General features: G+C 41.3%; 1 protein-coding gene across 8 annotated transcripts in view; it reads left to right on the top strand.

Annotated features, from left to right (window-relative positions):
• The window catches only part of LOC145999709 (uncharacterized), a 653269-nt gene that overhangs the window by 582775 nt on the left and 46258 nt on the right, over window positions 1–24236 (top strand). For 6 of the 8 annotated variants that reach the window (XM_083136985.1, XM_083136986.1, XM_083136987.1 and 3 more), the window contains one exon: window positions 10175–10385. In XM_083136985.1, the coding sequence (XP_082993111.1) occupies window positions 10175–10385 (211 nt within the window). The remainder of the gene's footprint in view (window positions 1–10174; window positions 10386–24236) is intronic. The other 2 variants (XM_083136983.1, XM_083136989.1) reach the window with 1 other exon arrangement.

Below are 24236 nucleotides of genomic sequence, written 5' to 3'. Positions count from 1 at the left end.
TATTGTAAAAATTACATTAAAAGTAAGCACTCGAAAAAGTAATGAATTAATTTCCACTGCTAATTAATAGCATTTGATATTTTACCACTGTTTGTGTAAGAAACTATAAATAGGGTACTCGTTAGTATATGCGTAATATCTCGTTAGTACGAGGGTCACTATTTATATTTTGAGCCTAACAATGAAAAAACAGGAATTTGGCATTGAAAACTGCTTTATTGTTTTTCGAAGTATTCTCCTTTATGGTCAATACTCTTTTGCATTCATTCGAACCATTTGTCAAAGCAGTTTTTCCAATCTTCTTGAGACACCTCCATAATATGGTTTTTGAACGCATCAACGGCGTCTTCCGCCGACGAAAATAGTTGTCCACGCAATTTATTCTTGACATTCGGGAACAAGAAGAAGTCATTGGGTGCCAAATCAGGACTGTACGGCGGATGACCCATCAATTCGATTTTTTGACTGTTCATAAAGTCGGTTGTTAGACGAGATGTGTGACAGCTGGCATTGTCTTGATGAAGAATGATCCGACGGCGTTTGTTTGTTTTCCGTATTTGACCGAAGACCTCTGGCAAACAAAATTGTTGTGTACCATTCAGAGTTGGCCGTTCTACGTTCCTCTAAAGGCACAGTTGCCACATGACCAGTTTTCCCGAAAAGACAGGCGACCATTTGTTTTGATGTGCTTCGAGCGCAAACAACTTTTGTTGGATTGGGTTCATCTTGAAACACCCATACAGTCGACTGCTGTTTACGTTACGGATCATATGCATATATCCATGATTCGTCACCTGTTAAAATCTTATATACGTCTTTTGAAGCACCACGATTGTATTTATTGAGCATTTGTTTGCACCAATTGACGCGAGCGTCTTTTTGAGTTTTTGTCAAATTGTGTGGGATCCAACGAGAACATACCTTTCTCACAGCTAAATGATCGTGTAATATTTTATATATGCTGGTGGAACTAATGCCTATGGTTGCCTCAATCTCACAGTATGTCACATGACGATCTTGCAGTATTAGGTTTTGCACAGCATCAATGTTTTCTTGAACAACAACTGATTTTGGACGACCTTCGCGAATCTCGTCGGTGAGCGAATGGCGGCCACGATTAAATTCGTTATACCAGCGTTTCACAGTGGCAAAGGATGGGGCTTCATCGCCAAATGTGGAAGTAAGTTGATCGATGCACTCTTGTCTTGATAATCCACGTCGAAAATCGTAAAAAATCATCGCACGAAAATGTTCACGAGTTAATTCCATTTTATTGTTGTCGCGCAATCTCCAAGGCAACATAAACAACACAAATGAAGCTATTGACAAAACATTTGAAGTACGTTATGGTCAATAATACCATACGATTCCGTGCAAACGTCAAATCGCGCCTAACTTCAATCAGTGTTGCCAAGGATCAAAGTATAAATAGTGGCCCTCGTATATGCATACGCACTCACGTGAAGAGGATTCAGTTTTTTGTAGAGGTTATTTCCAATATCATACAAATAAAGAAATTAAAATATTTTCTTATTCTTGTTCACGAGCTGCATGTTTTTCAGCACAAACTTAAATTTTCAACAACAGATGGCACCTCTCTCGCAATTCTGAAATTCTAATTGTGTAGAAATGATTGCGAATCGCTTAGATATTATATTTTTAGAAATGTGTTATAGTAAATATTGTACATGATGCGGAACAATAAATTTAGAATTGTTGAAAATTTATCTTACATATATTTATTACTTTGGAAGATGGCATGTTTATTGAACTGTGACTTTATTCAAGTTAACTATAGGATGGTAGATGCATAGCATATATTTTTCTAAGTTCATTTGATATTTTTGTAGAGAGCGCTTTACACCCCTGAGTTGACTTTGATTTTATTTATTGTGAATGTTTCTGCGTCTTCTTCACTTGGTGTCCAATGTAGTGTTGCCAAAATCTCAACTTGAACCTTTTAATAGTTAACTGTGCTAATATCATCTGCCAGGCTTATTAGCACGATTATCTCTGACGTCAGAGCTCTCAACTGAAGATATCTTCGCATCCTGAGACTATCCCTAGCTTCTTCATTTCTTACTCTTTCGCAGGTGTACGGAAGTTTCCACTCGTCGTCTTTTGAAGAAAGTTAAGTTTGCGCTCTCTACTGCCACAAGGTTTCCATCCCTTCAATCGGAGATATGGCAACACTGCACGAGATGCTATTATATCTCGTAGTAAATCCCCAATATCTCCAACGGGAGAGACGGGAACCTGCGGCCAAACCCAAGAGGGATGAAGGCGGGATTCGAACCCAAAGCACACGATGAACTTGCAACACTAACCACCTTGCCATTCTACTATAACATAACAGAATTCCATAGAGCATGTCACCTCCTCTGGGTTTTATCTCGTTTCATTATTAATGCAATAACATCCTATGGTCAACTTGACTAAAATAAGAATTCAGTGACTTACGAAATTTGATTTATAATGACAGAGCTTCACCGCACGTAGGCGGTGCGGAGGTAAGGCTCCACACATTCACGATCTCAGCCTTACAGTTATAAAGATATTGCTTGATGTCTATGAACGCCATCTTCCTCAGTAGTAACGCTCCAAAAGCAGCTACAAGAACTCTAGGCAACAAGTCTTAACTCGCCATGTACACAAAAAACAAAATAAATCAATTTTATTACCTTTTAGTTTCGAAATGTGATCGCATATTTTGATTTCACTGGTATTTTTTTTGTCTAAAATTTGGTGCGAAAGGATAATAAAAAACTATAACATACGTGTAGCGCTGCTTTCTTGCAGGAGAGGCGAATGGAGGGTTATGACAGAGGGACAGTAACCCCTGTTAGGAATTTATTTTACTGTTATTTATAATTGCATTCAAAATATTTCCCACCCCTTTCTTCAATTAGAGGATTGCTTACTGCTTCCGTGTTTTTAGATTGGTTCGTTACGGATATGTAGGCACCAGAAACTTAGGCAGGCAAATAGGCAGCAAAAATGGAAATGGACACTTCAAGAGGTAATTTTAAATAAGAAAGCGCCAGTGTAGGCAGTGAATGCGAACATAATATTAATTTTCTTAGTCAGTTGCACATTTATTGACTTGTGTATTTTGTTGTACTTTTGTTATTTTGCGTTACTTTTCTATTATTATGACTAATCGCGGCGATGGTAACGAATGGTGATTAGATAAAACTGATGAATCACACAACGAGAGATTACCTTGACAACGAAAGCAGGAAAAATGACAAATACGAATAAGGACTTACAGGCATTTACAAAAATGCGTTATACGGGTCGAGATAACATGAAACGGATTTATAACATTGACGCCTACTTTTAAATGCAAAGGAATAAAAGACAAAAATCCACATCCTAGTCATTATGTCACGCGAGAGAATATAGGGAAAGGAACAATAAAGGAAAGGTACCACCTTGACAATCAGCTGTAGTGACTGAGGAAAAGAACGGAATAAGCGATCACGTGTTAAGAACAGTGAATGAACATCATCTATCCTAATCTGCCACAATAACACAGGTAAACATAAATTAGCACAGAAAGAAATATTGAAATTTTAACTCACGCCGTAGAGTTGACAATCTAGAATCGTAGAATGTTTCAAATTGGTGAAATTATTTTTAAAGTGCGCGTCAAATCTCCTGCATATGGCGATAGCCAATAGCAGCGCACTGCAGCGGTGCCATGTCGAAATCTCACACGGAAAGGAGACAGCGTCGTTGAGCGAAACGCCTTGTCACGGAAATAGGCAACGCCGCACGTCTGTGATTCGCTGGTGCTGTTCAGCCTTTCAAGGACATATGCAGGAGATTAGACGCGCACTCTAGTATGTCCAACTGCACTTAAGGCTAGTAGCATTGCTTTACACGAAGTATAGCAACCGAAATGTACAGCAATTGGTTACGTTATTGTGTATCATTGTTAAAAATTAAAGAAATAGCAATTGAAAAACATTGTTTCGTGCATTGTTGACAATAGTAGGTCTTCCTCCGCCATGGGCGTATTTAAGGGGGGTCAACGGGTCCAACCCCCTTCCCCCCCTGGATCAGTTAAATTACCAGATTACCTGTTCTATCCGCTATGGGCAGTGACTTGCTTGAAAAAATTTCTTCGGACTTATTTTGTTCTAAATGAGATGTGTATATGAGGCATAGATGTCGATGGGAAAGAAATTAATTCCACACACCAGATGGGACTGCAAACCAAATGTCTGCAATTTCCAGAAAGTTTCGGAATTTCTCTGGAAAATACAGAAAACTCCTGAAGTTTTGCAAACTCTATAATGTTACATGCAATTTATGACCGAAGCAGCTGTTTGTTAACTTATAGCGCGAATATTACCATTTCATTGTAAGTTCTCGATATGGCTTGCTACCATCCAAGAATTAAGTATTCCTGAGGTTCTAATTTTTTGATAATTTGAAATTTTCCAATTTCCCGGAAGTTGATAAATCACTTTCCAAAGTCTAGATCGAAATAGGAAACTTTTTCTTTTTTGTGGATGTGAATTTAGAAAAAAATGTTGGTGAAGGCTATGATGGTGCTGATGTAATGGGTGGTAGCATTAAGGGGGTGAGATAGATAATTTCAAAGTGTCCAAGAGCAATTTTTGTACATTGTTCAGCACATATTTTAACCCTTGCTGTTGCCCATTTCTGTGGAATTTCTGCAATATTGAGACTGTCAAATCAGTTATAATTTTCCCCTCGAGTCTTCTCAAAGAAGAAGCCCCCAGTGGAGGAGTGGTTAGCACATCGCGCTTCGGCCTGGGCATGAGCGTTTATGGCTGTCCATTAATCAATTTCATCATGCCATCACTCATCCCCATCTTCGCAAATTTGCCAAAAGTGGCACAAAAATCGAAGTAAAATAAAGCAAATGAATCAATATCCTTATAGGAAAGTGGTTTTAAAAAAAATACAGTGCAAGAAAGCCAGGGAAATACTGTAACGTTCTCAAGTTGTTTGACACAAGATGGAGAGAAAAGTGTCAATACCAAGTATAGGGTGACTTGTGAAATTGTACTCATTAATAGTAGAAACTTTACTGTTGTCCATTTTTGGACAATTTCGTAGTAGAAATGAACCCAAGTTTCTCTGAATACAGTCAACACATTGAAAAATTGCAACAACTTATTCCAATATGAAATGTCTATTCCTCATTCATTGGAACGTGTGTCAAAATGTTGGATGGCCTGGTTGATATTTTCTACATTTTCAAATCTGAATGAAAAATGTGGCAAACAGTAATTCAAAAGACATGTCCAGGGTCTGCATTGTAGGCAGTAGAAAATTGTGACAAGCTCCTTTACTCAAATATACACAAATTGTGGGTGATCTTGACTACAGTGCCAGTTTCATCTTCTGTGCTCAACATTAAAGAGGTTGAGGTCCTCCCAATTCAACTGGAGATTCTCGACTAAAAACCCTGCACTGTTAAGTGTACATGCGAAAACTAAAATAACACATATGTTATTTTCAATTTTGTAGCAAGGAGGAAATGATTAATTCTAATATTGTTATTATTTTTAAAGTGAAACTGGGAATAGCTTTTTCAAAAGCATTTGCTGCTCATTTTATGTAGAGAAGTTAGAAGTTCGTAGATAGACTTCATTTAATATATGTGTAGCCTTTTATGTGGTGGCAGATTGGATTTTGATAGCCAGATTATACCTAGGGGTGGTATACGTCCCGAATTTTCAGGGACAATCCCGGAATGGTATCATTTATCCCGATGTTCCGAATAGTTTCTTCGGGATGCACAAATGTTCTGGAATCGGGTGGGAAAGAACTTTCCTGAACTTTATTTATATTTAAATGCGTGGACGTAATTTTAAAATGCTCATTTTACAAACAATCTAACTCTACATTGAACCACTCCCTCTCCATAATACAAGAGTTACGAGATACAGACGGGACTGCAAACATATTTGACTTCACGATGGCGCCGCCGTCTGCTAGCAGTGCTGAATTTCAGTTACGATTGCATAGTACCCTGTTTACTATAAAGAGCCAGTACTCGGGTGCCTATCTGTAAAGTCTGCAGTTTTCAAATAAAGTTCCCACACATTGTGGGATGTAAATGACACTTATGTTTTACATACATACAACTTTATCTGGTCCAGCTCCCTACCCCCCCCACGCTCCCTAACAAGCTACAGTAGTGTCACGGATTTTCACTTACGAAATATAGGAAGCCTGATTGTACCAAAAGTTGACACTCCCGCTTACATGAACTATACATACGCCCATCATCCGCACTGGAAAGCATTTTTTTTTCTGAATTTTGTTTCCGCATTTGGCGCGAATTGTACAATGCTGAGAACAGGCAAAACATTTCTTAATAAGGAAATTAATAGCGTAACTAACACGCTTTACGCCCCCCTCGCAACTTTTAGTTGTTTACTTTTGGTTGTTTACTCGTTTAAAAAAATAAGATTTCTATCCTAAAATATTAATTCATGTCTACATTTATATTGGGTATACACAAATATGAAAATACAAGGGGTGTTGAAGCCGAATTTAGAAAAACACACGAAGTAGCACGTGGTCTAAAAATAGTTTATTTTTCAGTCTCCTCATCTATCAACACACTGTTTCCATTTGGATGGGAAGCTCATGATTTCAGTGTTGTAGAGGGATTCATGCAGAACTCAAAAAAGAAGTTCACAGCATACACGATCTTCTTGTCGCCGTCAATTTTTTCTTTAATTCGAACTTCAAATGTCGAGACAGACAAAAATTCCGTCGTGGCCAGGTCTGGTGAATATAGGAGGTGGCTGATTATTCTGAACTTCCGTTCATCTCAGCAGCCCTGGCAGTGTGAGACGTGTGTGGTGGTGCATTATCGTGCAACACATTCACCGTGTACCGATCGTTAATCACCCTTTTCTGATGAATTGCTTGAAGCAATTCGGTCAAAGCTTCTACACACGATCCCCCATTCATCGTGGTACTTTTGGGATGGAACTTGCAAAGCAGTGGGCCTTTGCAGTCCCAAAAAACAGTCAACAGCAGCTTTTGTGCTGATTTTTGAAGGTCTACAAAGGTTTTATTTCTTATGTGAGAAGGAATTTGGTATGGGAAATTTAAATCCGTAATTAGAATGTCGCTATCAGGGACAGTTTTTTAGTTATAAGGAAGTAAGTGTCTCATTTTACTCAGATTCACCATTCGTGATAAATGCAGGGAATTGTCAGATGAGCAGTTGGCAACATCTGTTTCTCTGCTTGTGTTTCAGATGTTGGCAGTTCTGTTACTAACTAAGCTACATGATGTACATGCAAGTTATTGTCAAAATACTAAGCATTGTGTTTGCAGCTTCTGTTTAAGTTCATATACTTTGCCTGTCGAAATCAACCAGGTAGCTTCTGCTACATCTGTGGAGAGTTGGCCATTGCAAGGCAGAAGAAGAGGATTAAATCTATCATGAAGAATTACTACAAACATTACTTTGGAATCGACCAATATATTCTCCACTCCAGCACAAACATTACTAAATTTAGGCAAACATGCCTATTTTGAAACTGACCGATTGCAACGACGTCAGTCGTTTAATGAACGTTCATACATTGTTCTGATGTCACAAAGAAACCTGTGAGGTATTAGAAACTAACCAACTCTCTAGTTTCTTAAGCCCAAAGGCTTATGGCTGCAGCAACACAAGTCTTCCATCTGTCCCTATCCTAGGCAAGATCTGTCCAATATTTTCCATCCTTACCGATTTCCTTTAGGTCCAGAGATATTAGAATAAATCCATGGTATATAATGAGCATAAGTGGAAGATAATTGGCGACTTCAAGATAGTTGCAATGATATTGGGAATGCAACATGGCTACACAAAGTATACCTGCTTCCTCTGCAAGTGGTATACCCGTGACAGAAGAACCACTGCACAAAAAAGAATTGGTCTCAACAAAATTGTGAAGTGGGAGAAAAATTATAGAGTGTGATGTTCCTCTTCCCCCTCTTCACACCTTACAAAACAATTTGTAAAGACTATGGACACAACTGGAAGAAGATTTAAGTGTATTTCAAACAAATTGCCTCGTCTTTCACCAGCAAAGCGAAAGGAAGGTACTTTGTGGGACCTCAGTTAGAGAACTTCAGCAAATCCAGAGTTTCAAGCACGTCTAACAGATAAAGGAAAATGAGCATGGATATAATGTTATATGCAATATAAATTGCAAAAGAATTATATTTTTTGAAAATAAGTATTATACAACAATTCTGTGTGCGAATATTGTGTTACATATCACATTTATAACTAGGGAAAGGAACTTTAGGTAATTAAATGTTTTTTCTGCGATAAGATACAGACCCTCATTTTTGCCAAAATTCTGATCATAGCCTTATATGTCAACACAGCAAATTTTATTTGACATAAAAACACATATTTTCCAGTTTTCTGTATGTAAATACATATTTTGCGAATTTTCATTTTAAATACATAAAATCGCACATTGACTTCATCCACCTCGAAATCCTCGAAGGAAAAATGTTTATTCTCCGCACCTCTTTCATATCGAGAGTGCTAGGTTTGTTTTGTCTTTGAACACCCTCGCTGGCAGACTTCTGGCACCTCGCCTACGATCCTATTGGGAGAAAATAGCTGTAAGTAGCTGGGGCTGGCTACACGTAACGATAGCAAGGCTTTTTAATGAAGCAATGCAGCTATTGTGGCCGGAAGGCATAAAATTTGACAATGTTCTTCTCCTCGTGACAGATGCTGCAGCTTACATGAAAAAAGCTGCAGTAGGCCTTGCCGTTAGCTACCCCAAAATGGTGCACGTTAAATGTGTGGCCCATGCGTTGCATAGAATATGTGAAAAGATAAGAGCTCTTTATCCCAATGTCGATAAACTGGTTTCAAATGGCAAGAAAGTTTTTATCAAGTTGCCTAGAAGAATAGACATTTTTAAACAAAAATGTCCTGAGGTTCCCCTTCCCCCTACACCTGTAGTTACGCGATGGGGCACTTGGTTGGATGCAGATGTTATGCCCAGAACTTTGAAAAAATTGTATCTGTTGTAAATGATCTCGACAAAGAAGAATTCTGCAATAACTGTTGATGGAGCCCTCCGTAAAAGTCGAATTGGCATACATCTCAACAAACCTGTCCATTCTCTCTAATTCCATATGAAAGCTTGAATCGTCCGTGAACCCTTTGGCAGCTTCCATTGGTAAAGTCCGTATAGTAGAAACGAAACTGCAAGAACTCACTGGATCTAAGTGTCTAAATGTACAGAATTTTTTGGGAAAAACCAAGGTTTTCAAACTTTGTGCCAAATTGCATGTGTTTTGGAAAGTGAAGTAGAGGAAGAGGAAGCTTTGGAAAACTTAAGCGTTAGTGACATTTCGTGATTCAAATATGCAAGAATTGTTTCTTGTGACATGAAGCGATCTTTCTCACATTATAATTATAAGATGCTTTTTAGAGATAATCGTCACAGATTTACAATGGAGAATTTGGAAAAAACTATGGTGATCCACTGCAACTCTTCAAAAAAAATTGCTCGCTAAGAGGTAATCATTTAGAAACTAATTTCAGGTGTTTAAAATGCATGTTATAGTTTGTTTTTGTTACCAAATGTTTTTATTTTTGTCACATATTTTCCTGTTTTTATCACATATTTTCAACATTTATGACACATAAAAAATAAATATTTCTGAGTTTTTTAGCACATAAAGTTCCGTTCCCTATTTATAACTTTTAAACATAATATGCTAGGTTTCGAGAAAGGATTTGTAACAATTGTGGCTCTATCTTATTAAAACAACATTTTTCCTGAATTGTAACAACTTTTCTCTTGAGTTTTCGATTAGTGTATGAAACTGTTGGCCACCCACCATAGTGAGAAAATTGGGGAGCTACAAACGAGTAGCATAACCTGGTCAACAATGGTCAAACCGAAAACGACTGGGCATTCGTCGTGCTGAACCCACGTCACCCCGTATCTAGTTGAATGAACCTCTGCTGAGGCATATGGATGTGAAGTGGGCAGTTGGGTAGATAGACCCTGGCCCTCAGGGATGTTGTACCATGAGTTATTATTGCAGTAAGTAAAACTTATGGCATTTTTGTGTGGATTAAAATTGTGTACATACTGCTAGAGTATATACATAGTAAATAAATTATGTTTTCAATTCTCTCCAGGTACAGAGATGGCTCTACACAACAGCATACCAGTATCCTATCCATGTCGCAATCCTACGGGGAACCTCATGACATCAGCTATGACGACATGGCCAAGAACCTTGATGCCAACCTGGCTGAAATCGACATGGAGAATTTCCGCACCGAGGACATTCACTCTATCCTTACTCTGCCTGCTATGTGCTGTGGGGACATTCAGGTAGAACTGGAGGTTGTTATTTCTTTACTAACTATACTAATGTGGTGTTGTGTGTGGAGTATTTTTGCATGTAGTTAGTAGTTCGTCAGTGTTGAAAATGGCATGCACTCTAGACACTTGCAGCATAATTGTTTAAAAGTGATGATTAAAAGTCTTTATCACTTATGTCTGGCGTATAAACTTAGTCATATATCTTGAATTATAATTCTTACACGGTTTTCTGTTGCTCTGCACTTCAGACCAGAAAAGTGTTTTCCTTTGCTGGTGACATTTTACAAGACCATGTTTGTCATTTTAAAGATGGCGCCTCCTGCATACACTTGCACCAGCAAAAAACAGTGGAGGCCTAAATATTAGACATTCTACAGTAAATGAAAATTCAATATGTGTATGCATGCTTACCATGTCAGCAAGTTTACAAATAGAGGAGGAAGTTTGACAATAGCCTCAGTCAGGATACAGTTGGGTGGGAAAAGTTTCACAGTGGCTCATAAGTGACAATAACAGAAGTCTGACAATTTTCCACCATTTTCCATACCTTTCATAAAATATCTCTTTTTCCTAAAATTGAACTTAGATTTCCCTACTTCAAGGGAAATTTCCCTTCATGTCATGCCGAGCGCAGCACAGAAAGCAGGAAGAAACAAGCAGTTTTCTCCTGCCAACACTGTGTGTTTTTAAACAGCCACTTGTTTTGGCTCCCTCACCCTCACCGTGAACAATTGGAGAGGAAACCCGGTTGCCAGAAGGATGGATGGAGAACAATCAGAGGCAAACATGAACCAGTCTTTCAGTTCCTTAAATAATTTACTTAAATTCTGGTGTAGAAACTTGTTTTAGTAATTTGCAAATCGGTAACATGGAAGATACACCACTGAAGTTCAATATATTTGAACAAAGTGAAAAAGTATTTTTGAAATACATGGTTTTTCTGTGGGATACCCCACTTTCAAGTGCACTGCAACTTTTGTGGTCCATAGCGGTCCATATTGGAGTATGGTGCAATGGCACTAGTGTGACTTATGTTTTGGATGTTCTCATGTTTACTCATCAATTCTTGTCACAGGCATCAAGATGATCACAGCACTTCAATGCTCAGTTCCTCATATTTTGAGAACTTACAAGCTAGGAATTTAAAAAAGATTCATCGGTAAACACAATGTCATCCTCAATACTGCAGGGTTTCCTCCCACTAAGTTGAGCAACTACTCACATACGAGGGCATGCTGAAAAGTAATGCCTCCTATTTTTTGTGACTGTGAAAAGACATTTTAGATTTTGAGCAACCATGCATTGAACTCTTCAGACTTTCGCCCTTCTCCATTCCAAGTTTTGAACTTCTATCACCAGGGGTTGCTGAACTAGAGCGAGGAAAATGGCGGCATGTAACCATACTATGTCGGTGCACCTGAAACTGTGTGGTGACTGAGTTTCTAACTGCAGAAAATGTGTCCCCCAATTGACATTCATCAGAGAATGAAGGCTTTGTATGGCAATGCATGTGTAATATCAGTACTGTATGTTGGACTGTTCATGCTCACACTGAAAACCCCTGCCGAGGAACTCTCAACGTGTGTGACAAAGAACTTCTCGAGAGTTGAGCGTGGCAGAGATCAAGAATGTGTGGGGACCTACCCCCACATCCCCTGAATATGCCTTCATGGCACGGGGAAGTTTACTTACCTTTGCCTACCTATAGGTCAGCTGTAGTTATGGTGCCTAGTGTGCAATAGCCTTAATGTTTGTGTATTTTTATACTAATATGTCATAGATGTGCATTTAAATACATGAGGAATTTATGTAATTTCTACTAATCCACAGGTAAATGTTTAACAATATTGTCATTTTGGCATAATTATAGAAACTTGTCTAATTTTACCAATTTTTTTGTTTTTGATAAAAATTATTCCAAATATTTGCATCGAAGTCCTTTTTTTTTTGCTTTATTTTACACTACAGAATAGATAATTACATGCCCATTCAATAGTATACAAACTAACAGAGATAATTGGGGCACAAACAGTAAGGTGAATGTTTTTGTGTATATTTTCTGGTATGTAACTTAAGTAGTGCAGTGTCCCGGGTTCTGAAACCGAAAATGAGGCTCGGTGAGGCTCGCCTTAATGGATTTCTCTCGTAAGGCATGAGCCTCATTTTCTCGCAGTGTTGCCAGCTCACCCCAAGAATATTTCACCATGTGATATTTTACAGGCGAAGCTAACCTACAAATGGGAGTTGGCAACACTGGCAACATCAATTGCGGTTTAGTGTTGCCAACTCACCTCAAGAATATTTCACTATGTGATATTTTACAGGCGAAGCTAACTTATAGTAGTAGGTGGAACGCTACGTTCTGGCAGGGTACTTTGACCTACTTTTTATTTTCGCAGTGTTGCCAGCTCCTCACTCGAAAAAATCACCAAGGTTTTTGTTTTTGGGTATAACCTAACCTCAAGCAAAGAGCTGGCAACGCTTGAGGCTTTCTCGCAGTGTTGCCAACTCACCCCAAAAAATATTTCACCATGTGATATTTTACAGGCGAAGATAACCTACGAATGGGAGTTGGCAACACTGGCAACATCAATTGCGGTTCAGTGTTGCCAACTCACCTCAAGAATATTTCACCATGTGATATTTTACAGGCGAAGCTAACCTACAAATGGGAGTTGGCAACACTGGCAACATCAATTGGCGATCAGTGTTGCCAAATCACCTCAAGAATATTTCACCATGTGATATTTGACAGGCGAAGCTAACCTACGAATGGGAGTTGGCAACACTGACTAGTGGAGGTAGCCGGGTTCACCAGCATCAATTGGCGATCAGTGTTGCCAACTCACCCCAAGAATATTTCACCATGTGATATTTTACAAGCGAAGCTAACCTACGAATGGGAGTTAGCAACACTAGCAACGTCAATTGCGGTTTAGTGTTGCCAACTCACCTCAAGAATATTTCACCATGTGATATTTGACAGGCGAAGCTAACCTACGAATAAGAGTTAGCAACACTGATTAGTGTAATCAGCTCAGTTGAGCGCCATCAATTGGCGATCAGTGTTGCCAGCCCACCCCAAGAATATTCCACCATGTGATATTTTACAGACGAAGCTAACCTACAAATGGGAGTTGGCAACACTGACTAGTGTAATCAACCCGGTTCTGCGCCATCAATTGCGGTTCAGTGTTGCCAACTCACCCCAAGAATATTTTACCATATGATATTTTATTTCCAAGTCCCGGGGACACCAATGTATATCGTGACTTTTGTAAACCTCTCTCGGGAACGATGTGCCACACGCACGCGCGCGCGCCTATCGGCAGATTACGTTTCGCGTATTTATTCGTTGCGCTGACACAGCGTGATGAGTAAATAATGCATTTTCTCATTTCTGAAGTACGAATGCACTTTATCGTAATCTTCCAAGTCCCGGGGACACTAATGTTTGTATATCGTGACCTTTGTAAACCTCTCTCGGGAACGATGTGCCACACGCACGCGCGCGCGCTGGCGCCTCTTATTATTTTTGTATTGTGACTCAAGCAAACAAACAAATAATTTTTTTTATTTTTTTAGAATTCCTAGCCTCTAACCTCGCCAGGGTGCGTGGTGCCCAACCCAAAAAAGGTTCTAACGGCTGTGGTTATGGATAACCACACCTCTGTAAAGTTTTCATGTGTTTTTTTTCTCTCAAACTTCCATGAAACTCTACAGAGGACCTCCGTAACGTGTACTAACGACTCTAGTGTTATTTGATGTTGTAATATTTTTGGATATAGAGTTTTATTGTGAGATATGTTTATTATAATATTTTTGATGAAGATGGAGAATGTGTGTGTTATAAAAACTAAAGTTGCATGCTTTTTTTTTTCTAGTGTGTGTTTGTGCTTGATGTTCGACAGCATCTGAAACGATAAAAAAAAGAATTTTTATTGTTAATTTTCTCATGTAAAAACAACAAAATTTTGTGCAAATTCTGATTGTCTCGTGCTATAGTGCAAAAAACTGATGAAAAAAAAATATTGTAACTGATAATTAGTGAAATTGACATTGTAACTGATCTGAACTAGAGAAATTCGTATTATTATTGTGCTAGCACAAAATTTTTATTGTAACTGATTGTGCAAGAAAAAGATGTTAAACCTGTTAAAACTGCTCTGTGACCCTCTCGTTCTTCACGTCGTAGGCGAAAGACTTCTCTGCAATCAGGATGACGCTGCACACGGTGTCATCGGGCAAGGCTTCGTGGAACTCGCAGACGATCTTGATGTTGGTGCGATCGTTGACCACCACCTGCTTCCTCTTCGTCGTGTTGATGACGAACATCGGCCTGCGGATTTTGAATTCGCTGGGCGTGTAGTACATGTCCACGTTTCCCTCGGTCACGCGCTTGTAAGCCGTGTAAGCTTCGTAAAGTTTGAGGTAATCGTCTTTGGTCATGTCGAGGTTGTAATTCTCGCGCGGGAACACTTCGTTCCTACCATTCTTGAGATAAACGTTCTTGATCTTGCAGTCGTCGAACTTACTGGAATCTTTTTCCTGGTTGTTATCGCGACCGGTTTGAAAGAGCACTACGACGAAATCTGGCATGTCGAACTGTATGTTGTTGAACTGAGTCGTCACGTCGAATTCCATGTGACTTCCCGACGCCAACTTCTGTACGCACTGGTAACCGTGAAAGTGAATCGGCACCTGCGGACTCTTCAAGATCTCCGCTTTGTACTTGAGGGCGTAGTTCGTCTCGTATTCCACGATCGGCATTCTCAATTCCATGCTTCGGATGACGCACTTGGCTGCTTCGGGTAATGTGTTGGCTATCGGCGTGCCGTCGGCGTTCAAGTTGGTGTATCGCATCAGTGCGCCGCTGTCGTTGGCCGCTCTTCGAAACGTGACGCGCAATCCTCCCTTCCACATGATCTCTTTGTAGTCGGAGAAGAATCCCGGCAGCAGACGCATGGGGAAAAGCACCGTGTGACTTCTCGTCGATATTTTTGTTCCCGCTTCGAATCCTCCCGCTTGATAGTATGCCGCGTCTGTTTTGGATAATTTCAATGTTCCCACTGCCGTCGACGTGATGCCTGGATAATCGATTCTGTCGATGACGGTGTTGTGTTTCCTCACCTCCACCTGCGAGAACAGGTGAGGCACGAAGTTGTCCACGAGTTTCAAATTTGCATTGGGTGGAAACGCTTCTCCGCTTTCCTTTTTCACTACGTCGAATTGAAGGTAGAGGTCCGCTCTGTGAGGATGAACGAACCCGTCCCCTACGTCCACGTCGTATTCGATCTCCCTGTTCGCTTCGTTGAGATTAGCGAACGTGCGACGGTTCGGAGGGAAAGATTGCAATTCGTAACTTTCGATTTGTTCCATTTTCACTATGCGTGTTATTTACTATACGTTGATCTCCACGATGGCCGTCGTAGTGGCACCTGCGAAATCCACCACCTCGTCTTTCTCGTTCGTCACTACCAACTCTATGTCGTCTATGCGGTTGCGACATACTGGAAAATAGATCGGCGAAGAGGGCGTGTAGATGATCGGTTCCATGAATTCGGAATTGGGTTTGAATGTGGCGATGATTCCCGTCTGCTTGTGACTTCCCAGCAACCCCCCGTCCGAAGATTTAGTGATCATTCCTTCCGCTACGTTACAGTGAACGTTCAGAGTCTCTATGGCCAGAAATTTAGGAATGTTTGCTGCCGTGTGCTTGATGCCAGCTTCGAGTTTGGTGTTGTTCTCGAAACCTAAAAGTTCTCCCATGGTGCCCAGGTCCACGGTCTCCGTCGCCGACACGATTTCCACTCTGTGCGTGACCGAATTTTGAGAAAAATACGTGCCTTTGGGTAACTGAGCTTGCAAAGTGGAAAGATTGTATTGGCCTGGCGTGACGACGATGTGTTCGTTTCCGACACTAATTTTGTTGTTGTGCTGCGTGACGTTAGGTATGAGGTACATGCTGTAGAATGCACGCAGAGCTACGGATTTAGGATAGACGATGTCGTCGTGCAGCGTGAGTTTCAAGATTGAAGATTCGCTCGTGAGATGGAACACGCCCATCGTGTTTAAGATTCCACAATGCTTTCTGAAAATGTTCCACCGACGGGTTATTTATTTTAGACATGTATGCGAGAACGGAAAGGCATAGGTGGCCGCAGTTAACATCGGTGAAACCCTGGATGCGTTTGTCATTGTAGTAGAGGTTGGCAACACTGAGATACTTCACCAACCTGGCAGGCGGTGTGCCACCGAACGAATCGAAAACAAATGCATTGTTATCGTCAATTTTGAGGTAGCATATCCAATGTGTACCAGGATTTTTGTAACTGTCCAGGTTGACCACGCCATACTCCTTTTTCTTCACAGCAGAGGGTAGAGAATCGGACATGAAAACACCTCTGAAATTCCTTATTCCCAACAGTTCGATTAGAGATTCAATATCGAAGTTGGACAGGGCTTCTTCTTTTTTTTATATTTCTTTAAAGCATCGAGGTTGCTTTTTTGCTTTTTGGTCATACCTTTCCCCTTCTTTTCCATGGCCAGGTTGTGACGTTTCTGTTCTTCCAACTCGGCTTTGTTCTTCTTCGAGTCGATGACGGTTTTCGCGATGGCGGCACTTCCGCCGGCCAAACTTCCAACGGCCCCCAATGCCGCCAGGATGGCTGGGATGCTGAATATGAAACCTCCGATTTTTTGCTGTTTCTGCGAACGCTGCAAGCGTCTCAATTGAGGTGTGCTGAGAAGTAATTTCATTCCGTGTCCTTTCGTCAAGCAAGAACGTTTCTTCTCGCGTTGTTTCTTGGTGAGTAACCCATCGAGGGCACCTAGATTTTTCAGATTGGAGTAAGGTATCTGGTACACGACACCCTTGGGCTTCATGTTGATGCTCTATATGTTATCTTCACGGTATGTTATTTATATATATGTTCTGAGATTTTTTTTGTTTTGTGTAATTTTTTTCGGTATGTTATTTATATATAAATGTTCTGAGATTTTTTTTGTTCCGTGTAATTTTTTTTTCAAGGATATACTCCGCGCAGAGCCCTTACACAAATTCTATTACGTGCTTTGTTTTCTTACCAAGAAGTTCCTTTGTACCCTTGTACACGATTTGAGTTTTGTTCTCGATTAAAATAGCTAGCTTCTCGTCGGATAACATGTTAGCGTATCGATCTGGTAAAAATAGACTGTATTGTGCGTTGAGCAACAGACGCGCCTTGGGACCATACTGGGTAGAAACAATTGAACCGGAAGTTATCGTGTAAGGTTTTGTCCACTTCCAATTCCTGAATTTTTACATACTCTACTGACAAATTTAGCATTTGTTTTAATGCTTGGAGGTCACTAATTTTTTCAGTCGTCATATTGAAGAGAAATTTTCAGTGTGTGTGTTAGAGAAATTTAATTTTTTTCACAATGTGTGTTATTTATATATACACTGAAGATTATTTTTTTTTCACGATGTGTGTTATTTTATATATATTTTTTTTTCACGAGATTTTTGTATCGAAGATTTTTTTGTGTGTGTTAGAGGAAGAAAGTTTGTGCTTCGGAAAATGCGATGATGTGCGTGATGATATCTTCCGTCTCTTGTTTCGACTTATGCCAATCATCTGTGAATCGTCTTCTCCCCTGCCTCGCCTCATGCAGTTCATCTAACCTATTGTTTAATTTTTCCCCTGCAGCCGAAAAAAGAGTGTCGAGATCGTCGCACCTCATGCCGCTAATTTCCCGAAGATAATCCTTGACAGCCATTTCACAAGGGATGCGAAATTCCGGCGTTGATCTCGCTATGATCAAAAGTTTTCTTATATCCTCACAATCTCCGTTTACTGCATGTTTGAATATTTTACACAGCAGTTCGTGTGGCAAGTTGGTTATGCAAGACATGATGTTTTTTTTTTTACTGTATGTTATTTATATACCCCACCCAAGTTTTTGTTTTGTTTTCATGGCTATGGTGGTGCCCAGTGCCGCAACTCTTTCTCCCAGCGAAGCGTCTCTGCTAACGAATCTTTCGAAAGCTGCGTGCTCTAACTTTCTGTCTGCTTCGTGACGTGCATCTAGATCGGTGCGAGTGGTGTTGTAGGCGATGTCGTGATCTTTGCATGCGGCGTCCAACGGATTTACACCCTTGTCTCCTCTCTCCAATCTTTTCTCGAGTTTGGTACCCGGTCCGCAGTACTGGTAGCCGGGTAAATGCATCTCGAAAGGTAACTTGTTGATGATGTCGTTCACGAGTCCCTTTCCTTCGGCAACGTTCCAGAATCTCGGAGGCAGCGTGTTGTTAATTTTAATGAGGTAACCTATGCCCTTGTCGTCGTTCACGATGAAGTTGGAAAGTTTGGCGCTGATCATGTCCACAATTCCCACCTTCTCGTTGTAGAAATTACGATTGCCTGCATTCTCCTCTCCTGCAATAACCAACAACCTGTCTATGAGCTTGCGCACGTCGTCCACCCACACAAACTCTTTGGGCAGGGTGTTGTAGAGTTTGACGCCGCTGCCTGTTTTCACCTGGTTCCAAATCGGCTTGATGAGATTCCTGTACTTTTCGCCGCTGCTCGATTTCACCCTATTCTGCGAGGCGTCGTTGTTCTGGTACAAGGCATCCGTCATGATCAAAATTTCCTTGTAACTTTGGTAATCTTCGTCGGTGTAATCTTTCGGCTGCTTTTTGGCAACGAGTTCCCACAGTCCCACCGTACCCGGATACCTGTTCCAACTATTCTTATCGCCTAAATTAACTTTAATGTCGTTGCCTTCGAAGGTCACCTTCGATTTTCCAATCTTCCAAACCACACCGCCGCCTTCGTTGCTCTCCATGCTCGGATACAATCCGAACACTTCATCCTTGTCGAATTTCCCCGTGCTCAGGTAGTCTCGTGCCAAAGGCCCCAACTCGATTTTATCCGAAGACGTGCTACCTATGGCTTGACGTCGTGCCGGTACGTCCCTTAGTTCGAACGGCGTCGAAGGAATGCTCGAAATGGGCGTGGGTACGGTGTAACTTTTAGCTGCAAGTGGTACGAGTTCGTTGATCAAATTTTTATTTTGTTCCGTGACGCCTTTAATTTCTTTACCTAGATCACTGATGGCGTCGATCACAGGTTGATCTTGACGTTTCTTCTCTTCGTAGAATCCGCGATTCTCGGATTTCCAACCTTTGAAGCGTTTCGCGAGGTAATCGCGAAGCTTGAGATTTTCGTCTTCGATTTTTCGTTTCGTCATAACGTTATTTATACACGTTGTTTCTCACAACGTTGCAACGTTTAGAAAGTCGTTGATTTTGTTTCTGTATTTTCCGTCGTTGGGTTTCCTCGTCATGTCGATCGTCGCGAATCCGAAATCGTCACTGTTCCAACAGTGGGAGCAGCATTCCGAAAATTGATTGTAGTTCATGTCTCCGCCTACGTAGTCATCGTACGCGTGCTTGAGGTTGGTGTGATCTTGACGAAACAAACATATGAAATTAGCGTTGTCGCGTACTAACTGTTTTGGAATTTTGGAAAACGTTTGAGCTAGGAAGAAGCAATCTATTCCTTTGTGACGACCTTGCGTGAAAAAGTTGCGAATTTCATTTTGATTTTCCAGGATGACATCGTCGAACACAACGACTGAATTTTCACGACAATCGTAGAGTGGTTTTATTTCCGAAGCGAACGTTGCAATGTCCAGACCATCGTACAGTTTCATCAGTTGCTTGTATTTAGATTGCTCCAAACTTTTCGAGAACACGTACAGGTGCCTGCTCTTCCAATCTAACCAATTCGGTGCGAGGAGAAAATTGTCCACGAGCAGTGTCGTTTTCCCACACTCAGAAGGACCTACGATTAGACAGCGGATGCTGTCGGGAAGCAACTCACCGTTTTTTTTTTTTCGTTTGATTTTTCCGAATCCGGTAGACGCTTCACCACGTTCCACGTACTCACAAGATCACTTCGTTCGCGTCGATCCAACTCTTTTCCGGAAGTCCCAGCCATTTCACCAGAAGTTTGTCACCTTTCCTACGCAAAACTTTCTCGATGAGGTACGTGTCGGGATATTTAGTTTTAGAGAGTTCCTCTTCGTAAAATCTTCCTTTCAAAATCTCGCCGCTACTATCTTTTATTATATACGTGTGACGGTTGCCTGGTAGAACTCGAACCACCGTAAAAAGTTCCGTGCTCCAATTTTTTGTGAATCCCCTGTCGAACGTTCGCTTCAATTTACTGACCCTCACCTGGTCTCCAATTTTGTATTTTGATTTCTTGGTAGTCGTGGGAGTGTACTTTGGACAGTAAACTGTAGAAATTAAACGCGACTCGTCAGATTTCGTAACATCAGCTGGCTTCATGCCTATCGTTCTGTGTACCGTATCATTATAGGTATCGACGAGTTCCGGCAGGATGTCGACCCATTTGTAATTTCCCCGAAGCGTGAATCGTTTCCACATGTGTGTTTTCAAGGTTCGATTAAATCTTTCCACGATGCTGGCTTTGATGTGACTGAAAGTCGAATAATGTCGAATGCCATGTTTTTGAATAAACTTTTGGAATACGGCGTTGTAAAATTCTTTACCGTTGTCCGTTTGCAAAAACCGAGGTCGTCTGTTGCTTTCGCGAAAAATTAATTTGAATGCTTCCGTGACGCACATCCCCGTTTTCACCTTCAAAGGTAGAGCCCATGCGAATTTCGAAAATGTGTCTATGACTGTGAGGAGGTACTTGTTGCCCTTGTTCAATTTATGTACGTTTTTTAGATTGCCGCTGCTCATCTCCACGAGGTCACTTTGCCAGAGGTCGTCGATGCCCTTGGTCACCACCGCCAAACGTTCGTAGTTGCGGCGTGCAGGTTTATGCAATTCTTGGACGATGGCTTGCCTAGACATTTTTTAGAGATTACGTTTGAAGAGAAGCACCAGCGTGATGGGATTCAAAGAGGGTGGCACCTCACCTGTGTTTTGAACGATCAACTTATCGCCCGCACTCACGTCGAAAACGGTAAGATCTTCGTCTTCGTGTATTTCATATACGTTGCGCGTTTCGTTCCAACGTGCCAGAGGAATGTTTCCTGCTTTCTGGACACCACGATTCGATATCAAGGTCATGGTGGGAACGCTAGCTTTTCTGCCGTGAGACCAATACGAAAATTCGTTTATCTGAATCGTGCCATCGAGGAGAAACTTGTAGTACGGATGATAAGGATGCAACATGTACAGTTTGTTACCTTCGACGAACGTGGAGATTCTCTGCTGATTGGGTACGCTGTTGATTTCGATGGCTTGCAGAGAATGCAGTTTGGCGAATTTAGTATCGACGCTAACGAGGTTGCTGTGAAGCTGCCCCAGTGTATTTTGTACGGGCAACAAATGCTCGACTATAGTATCCGTTACTGTAGAAAATGAAGGTTTGATTTTCACTTCCACGTTCAACTGCTTGTAGTTTTCGTTAAGTTCTTGTAACTTGGCACCGAAAGAGGCCAGCGTCGATTCCTGCGTAGATTCCAGCACTCCAACTTGATTTTTGATGTTGACGACAATACTCTGAAGGTTCTCGACTTGATTCAATTTGGAACTTTTCTCGGTAAGATCGTTCACGATGCTTCGCATCTCGGTAAACTGCGTGTGAAGGTCTGCGACGCTCTGCGAAGTGGGCAGCGTCGACACCAGCAAAGCAAGTTCGTCTCGAATCTGTTCCAAGTTCGCCGTTTCCGTTTCTAGTCGTTTCAGCATACGTGATATGTTCCTTTTTAAAGCGTGTAATTCTTTGGAGGTGGGGAGATTGGCCACCCTACTCTCGAGATCGCTCAACGAACTTTTGATGTCGCTCGATTCGGATAGTGCCGTCACCGCCGTTTTCAATTTTTCCAAATCTTCGCTCGAAGGCACGCTCGTCCGTAACGATTCCAAGTCACCCTGTATGTTGTCCAGCACGTGATGAAAATGAGCAAGATTGGATTCGACGTTCAAATTTTCTAAATATTCGATCTTCTGCTGAACCGTGCTTAACGTGTCTTGAATGCTCGTTAACGCGTTCGCTTCAGCGTGAATATTTTTAATTTCTTCGTTGATCAACTCCAGAGACGCCTGAAGCGTAGCGATGGTGGTTTGAATGTGTTCGAAATCTTGATAAGCCTCCAATTGAATTTTTATGTTCGCAACACTTTTGCCGATGACCTGCAGTTCGTCTGACGATGGTAGGTTCGTCATTGTATCTTCCAAAGTCTGTAACTTGGATTTAATTTCTTCCAACGTGCCGGTGAATTCTTCTTGTAATTTGGAAACAACGACATGCAAGCGTTCTACATCAATATCCTTCACGACAGTTTGAAGTTCAGAGAAATTCTTTTCGATTGCGGAAGTTCGTTCTTCGATTTCGAGTTTCAATTTTTCCAAATCTTCATTTTTCGATTGAAATTGCTGTAATTTGGCCAAATCATTTTGAAGCGAATCCACGCTCAACTGTATATTTTGAACGCTGTCGTAAGAAGGTACGTCGACATAATTTTTTATGAGCGTTTTCAGTTCGGAATCGATTTTCAGAATAGGGTCGAGACATTGCGTTTGGAGCGTAGCGATCTCGGACTCTAAACTTTTGTTTAAGGTCTCCTGCAAAGCGATCAAATCGCTCCTCAACTTTTTAATTCGGACGTCCAACATGAGAATCTCTTCTGCGTGGTCTACACGCTTGGTGTTGCCGAAAATATCATTAGGCATTTTGGTTAACGGTTATTTATAATAGGATAGACGATTCGTAATTCTACGAAGAGAGGAACGAGTTTGTCGTAATCTCCCAGGAGTTGAACGTAAAGATAATCTCCTGCGGAAACATCGTACGTAATGTTAGAAAGCATCTTGTCGTGCTTGATTCGAAAAATATTTTTGCCGGTAGATATTTTGATTTCGCCTACGTTTTCCGGATTCACGGTGATTTGAAGTTTCCCACCGATCGGAATTTCGTAAAAATGTAAATTGTTGTTGAAGATGTAAAAAGTTTTGCCGACGTCTTCATCCAATTTCGTCCAAATGCTGTTGAGATGAATGATCAACAGACCGTTGAGTTTAGGTAACACGGAAGGTAAGACTTCATGATCTGGTATGGACGGTGCAGTTTCCATGATGATTTTTTTTTTGAAACCGAACAAGTTCATAGGCATGCTGGTTTATTTGCACTGTGTGCAATTCTTATTTATTTCTAAACGACGATGTCCCCAAGGCAATGTGTGGATTCCACACTCGAGGACGCACCTCTTGTCGTCGTTGGGATCCAGGGCAATCTTCCTCACCTTGTTGGTGGTCAACACATGGTCGACGCTCTGGATGCGCTGTTCTGCTCTTAGAACCGACGACCTGGTTTTGAGGCAATCCACGAAGTCCTCGAATGTGAGATGCTCCCGAACCACCTGTCTGCCGACACCCTTGGCCTTTTTGGTAACGCTGCCCTCGGCTTTGATGGTATAGGCCTTGGCGCGAAGACCTGCAAACTCGAGAATCACGTCTCCGTCCTTCTCATCTTTGAGTTTGCCAGGCTCTTTTTTGTTGCGGGCCAGGATGCCGTACTGGTTCGGCTGGGGATAGCCCGAGGTGTCGAAGAGGTTAACCAAAGATGGAACTGTGGCTATATCCCCGTATGCGTCGGCTGTGCGAACGTGGTACACCAAGCTGTCCGTGTCCGTGTAGAGAAGCGAGATGTTGTGGCCGTAGTGTGGACGTAATATATCGTAGTACGTCTCGAACATGTGGAGCTTGCTCAGATCCAGAACAGTGGCTCCAACGTAGATGGGCTTGGTGAGCCTCACCTCACCTTGCTTCATGTGAATCAGAGCCAGCTGCTCGTTATAGATTGTTCGAGACTTGAACAATGGACTTGCGACAAGCTGACGACA

The sequence above is a fragment of the Lepisma saccharinum genome, chromosome 15 (assembly GCF_977018435.1).
Source record: "Lepisma saccharinum chromosome 15, izLepSacc3.1, whole genome shotgun sequence".
Lineage (NCBI taxonomy): Eukaryota > Metazoa > Arthropoda > Insecta > Zygentoma > Lepismatidae > Lepisma > Lepisma saccharinum.
The sequence above is the reverse complement of the archived record's forward strand: the minus strand, read 5'-3'. Positions and strand labels throughout refer to the sequence as shown.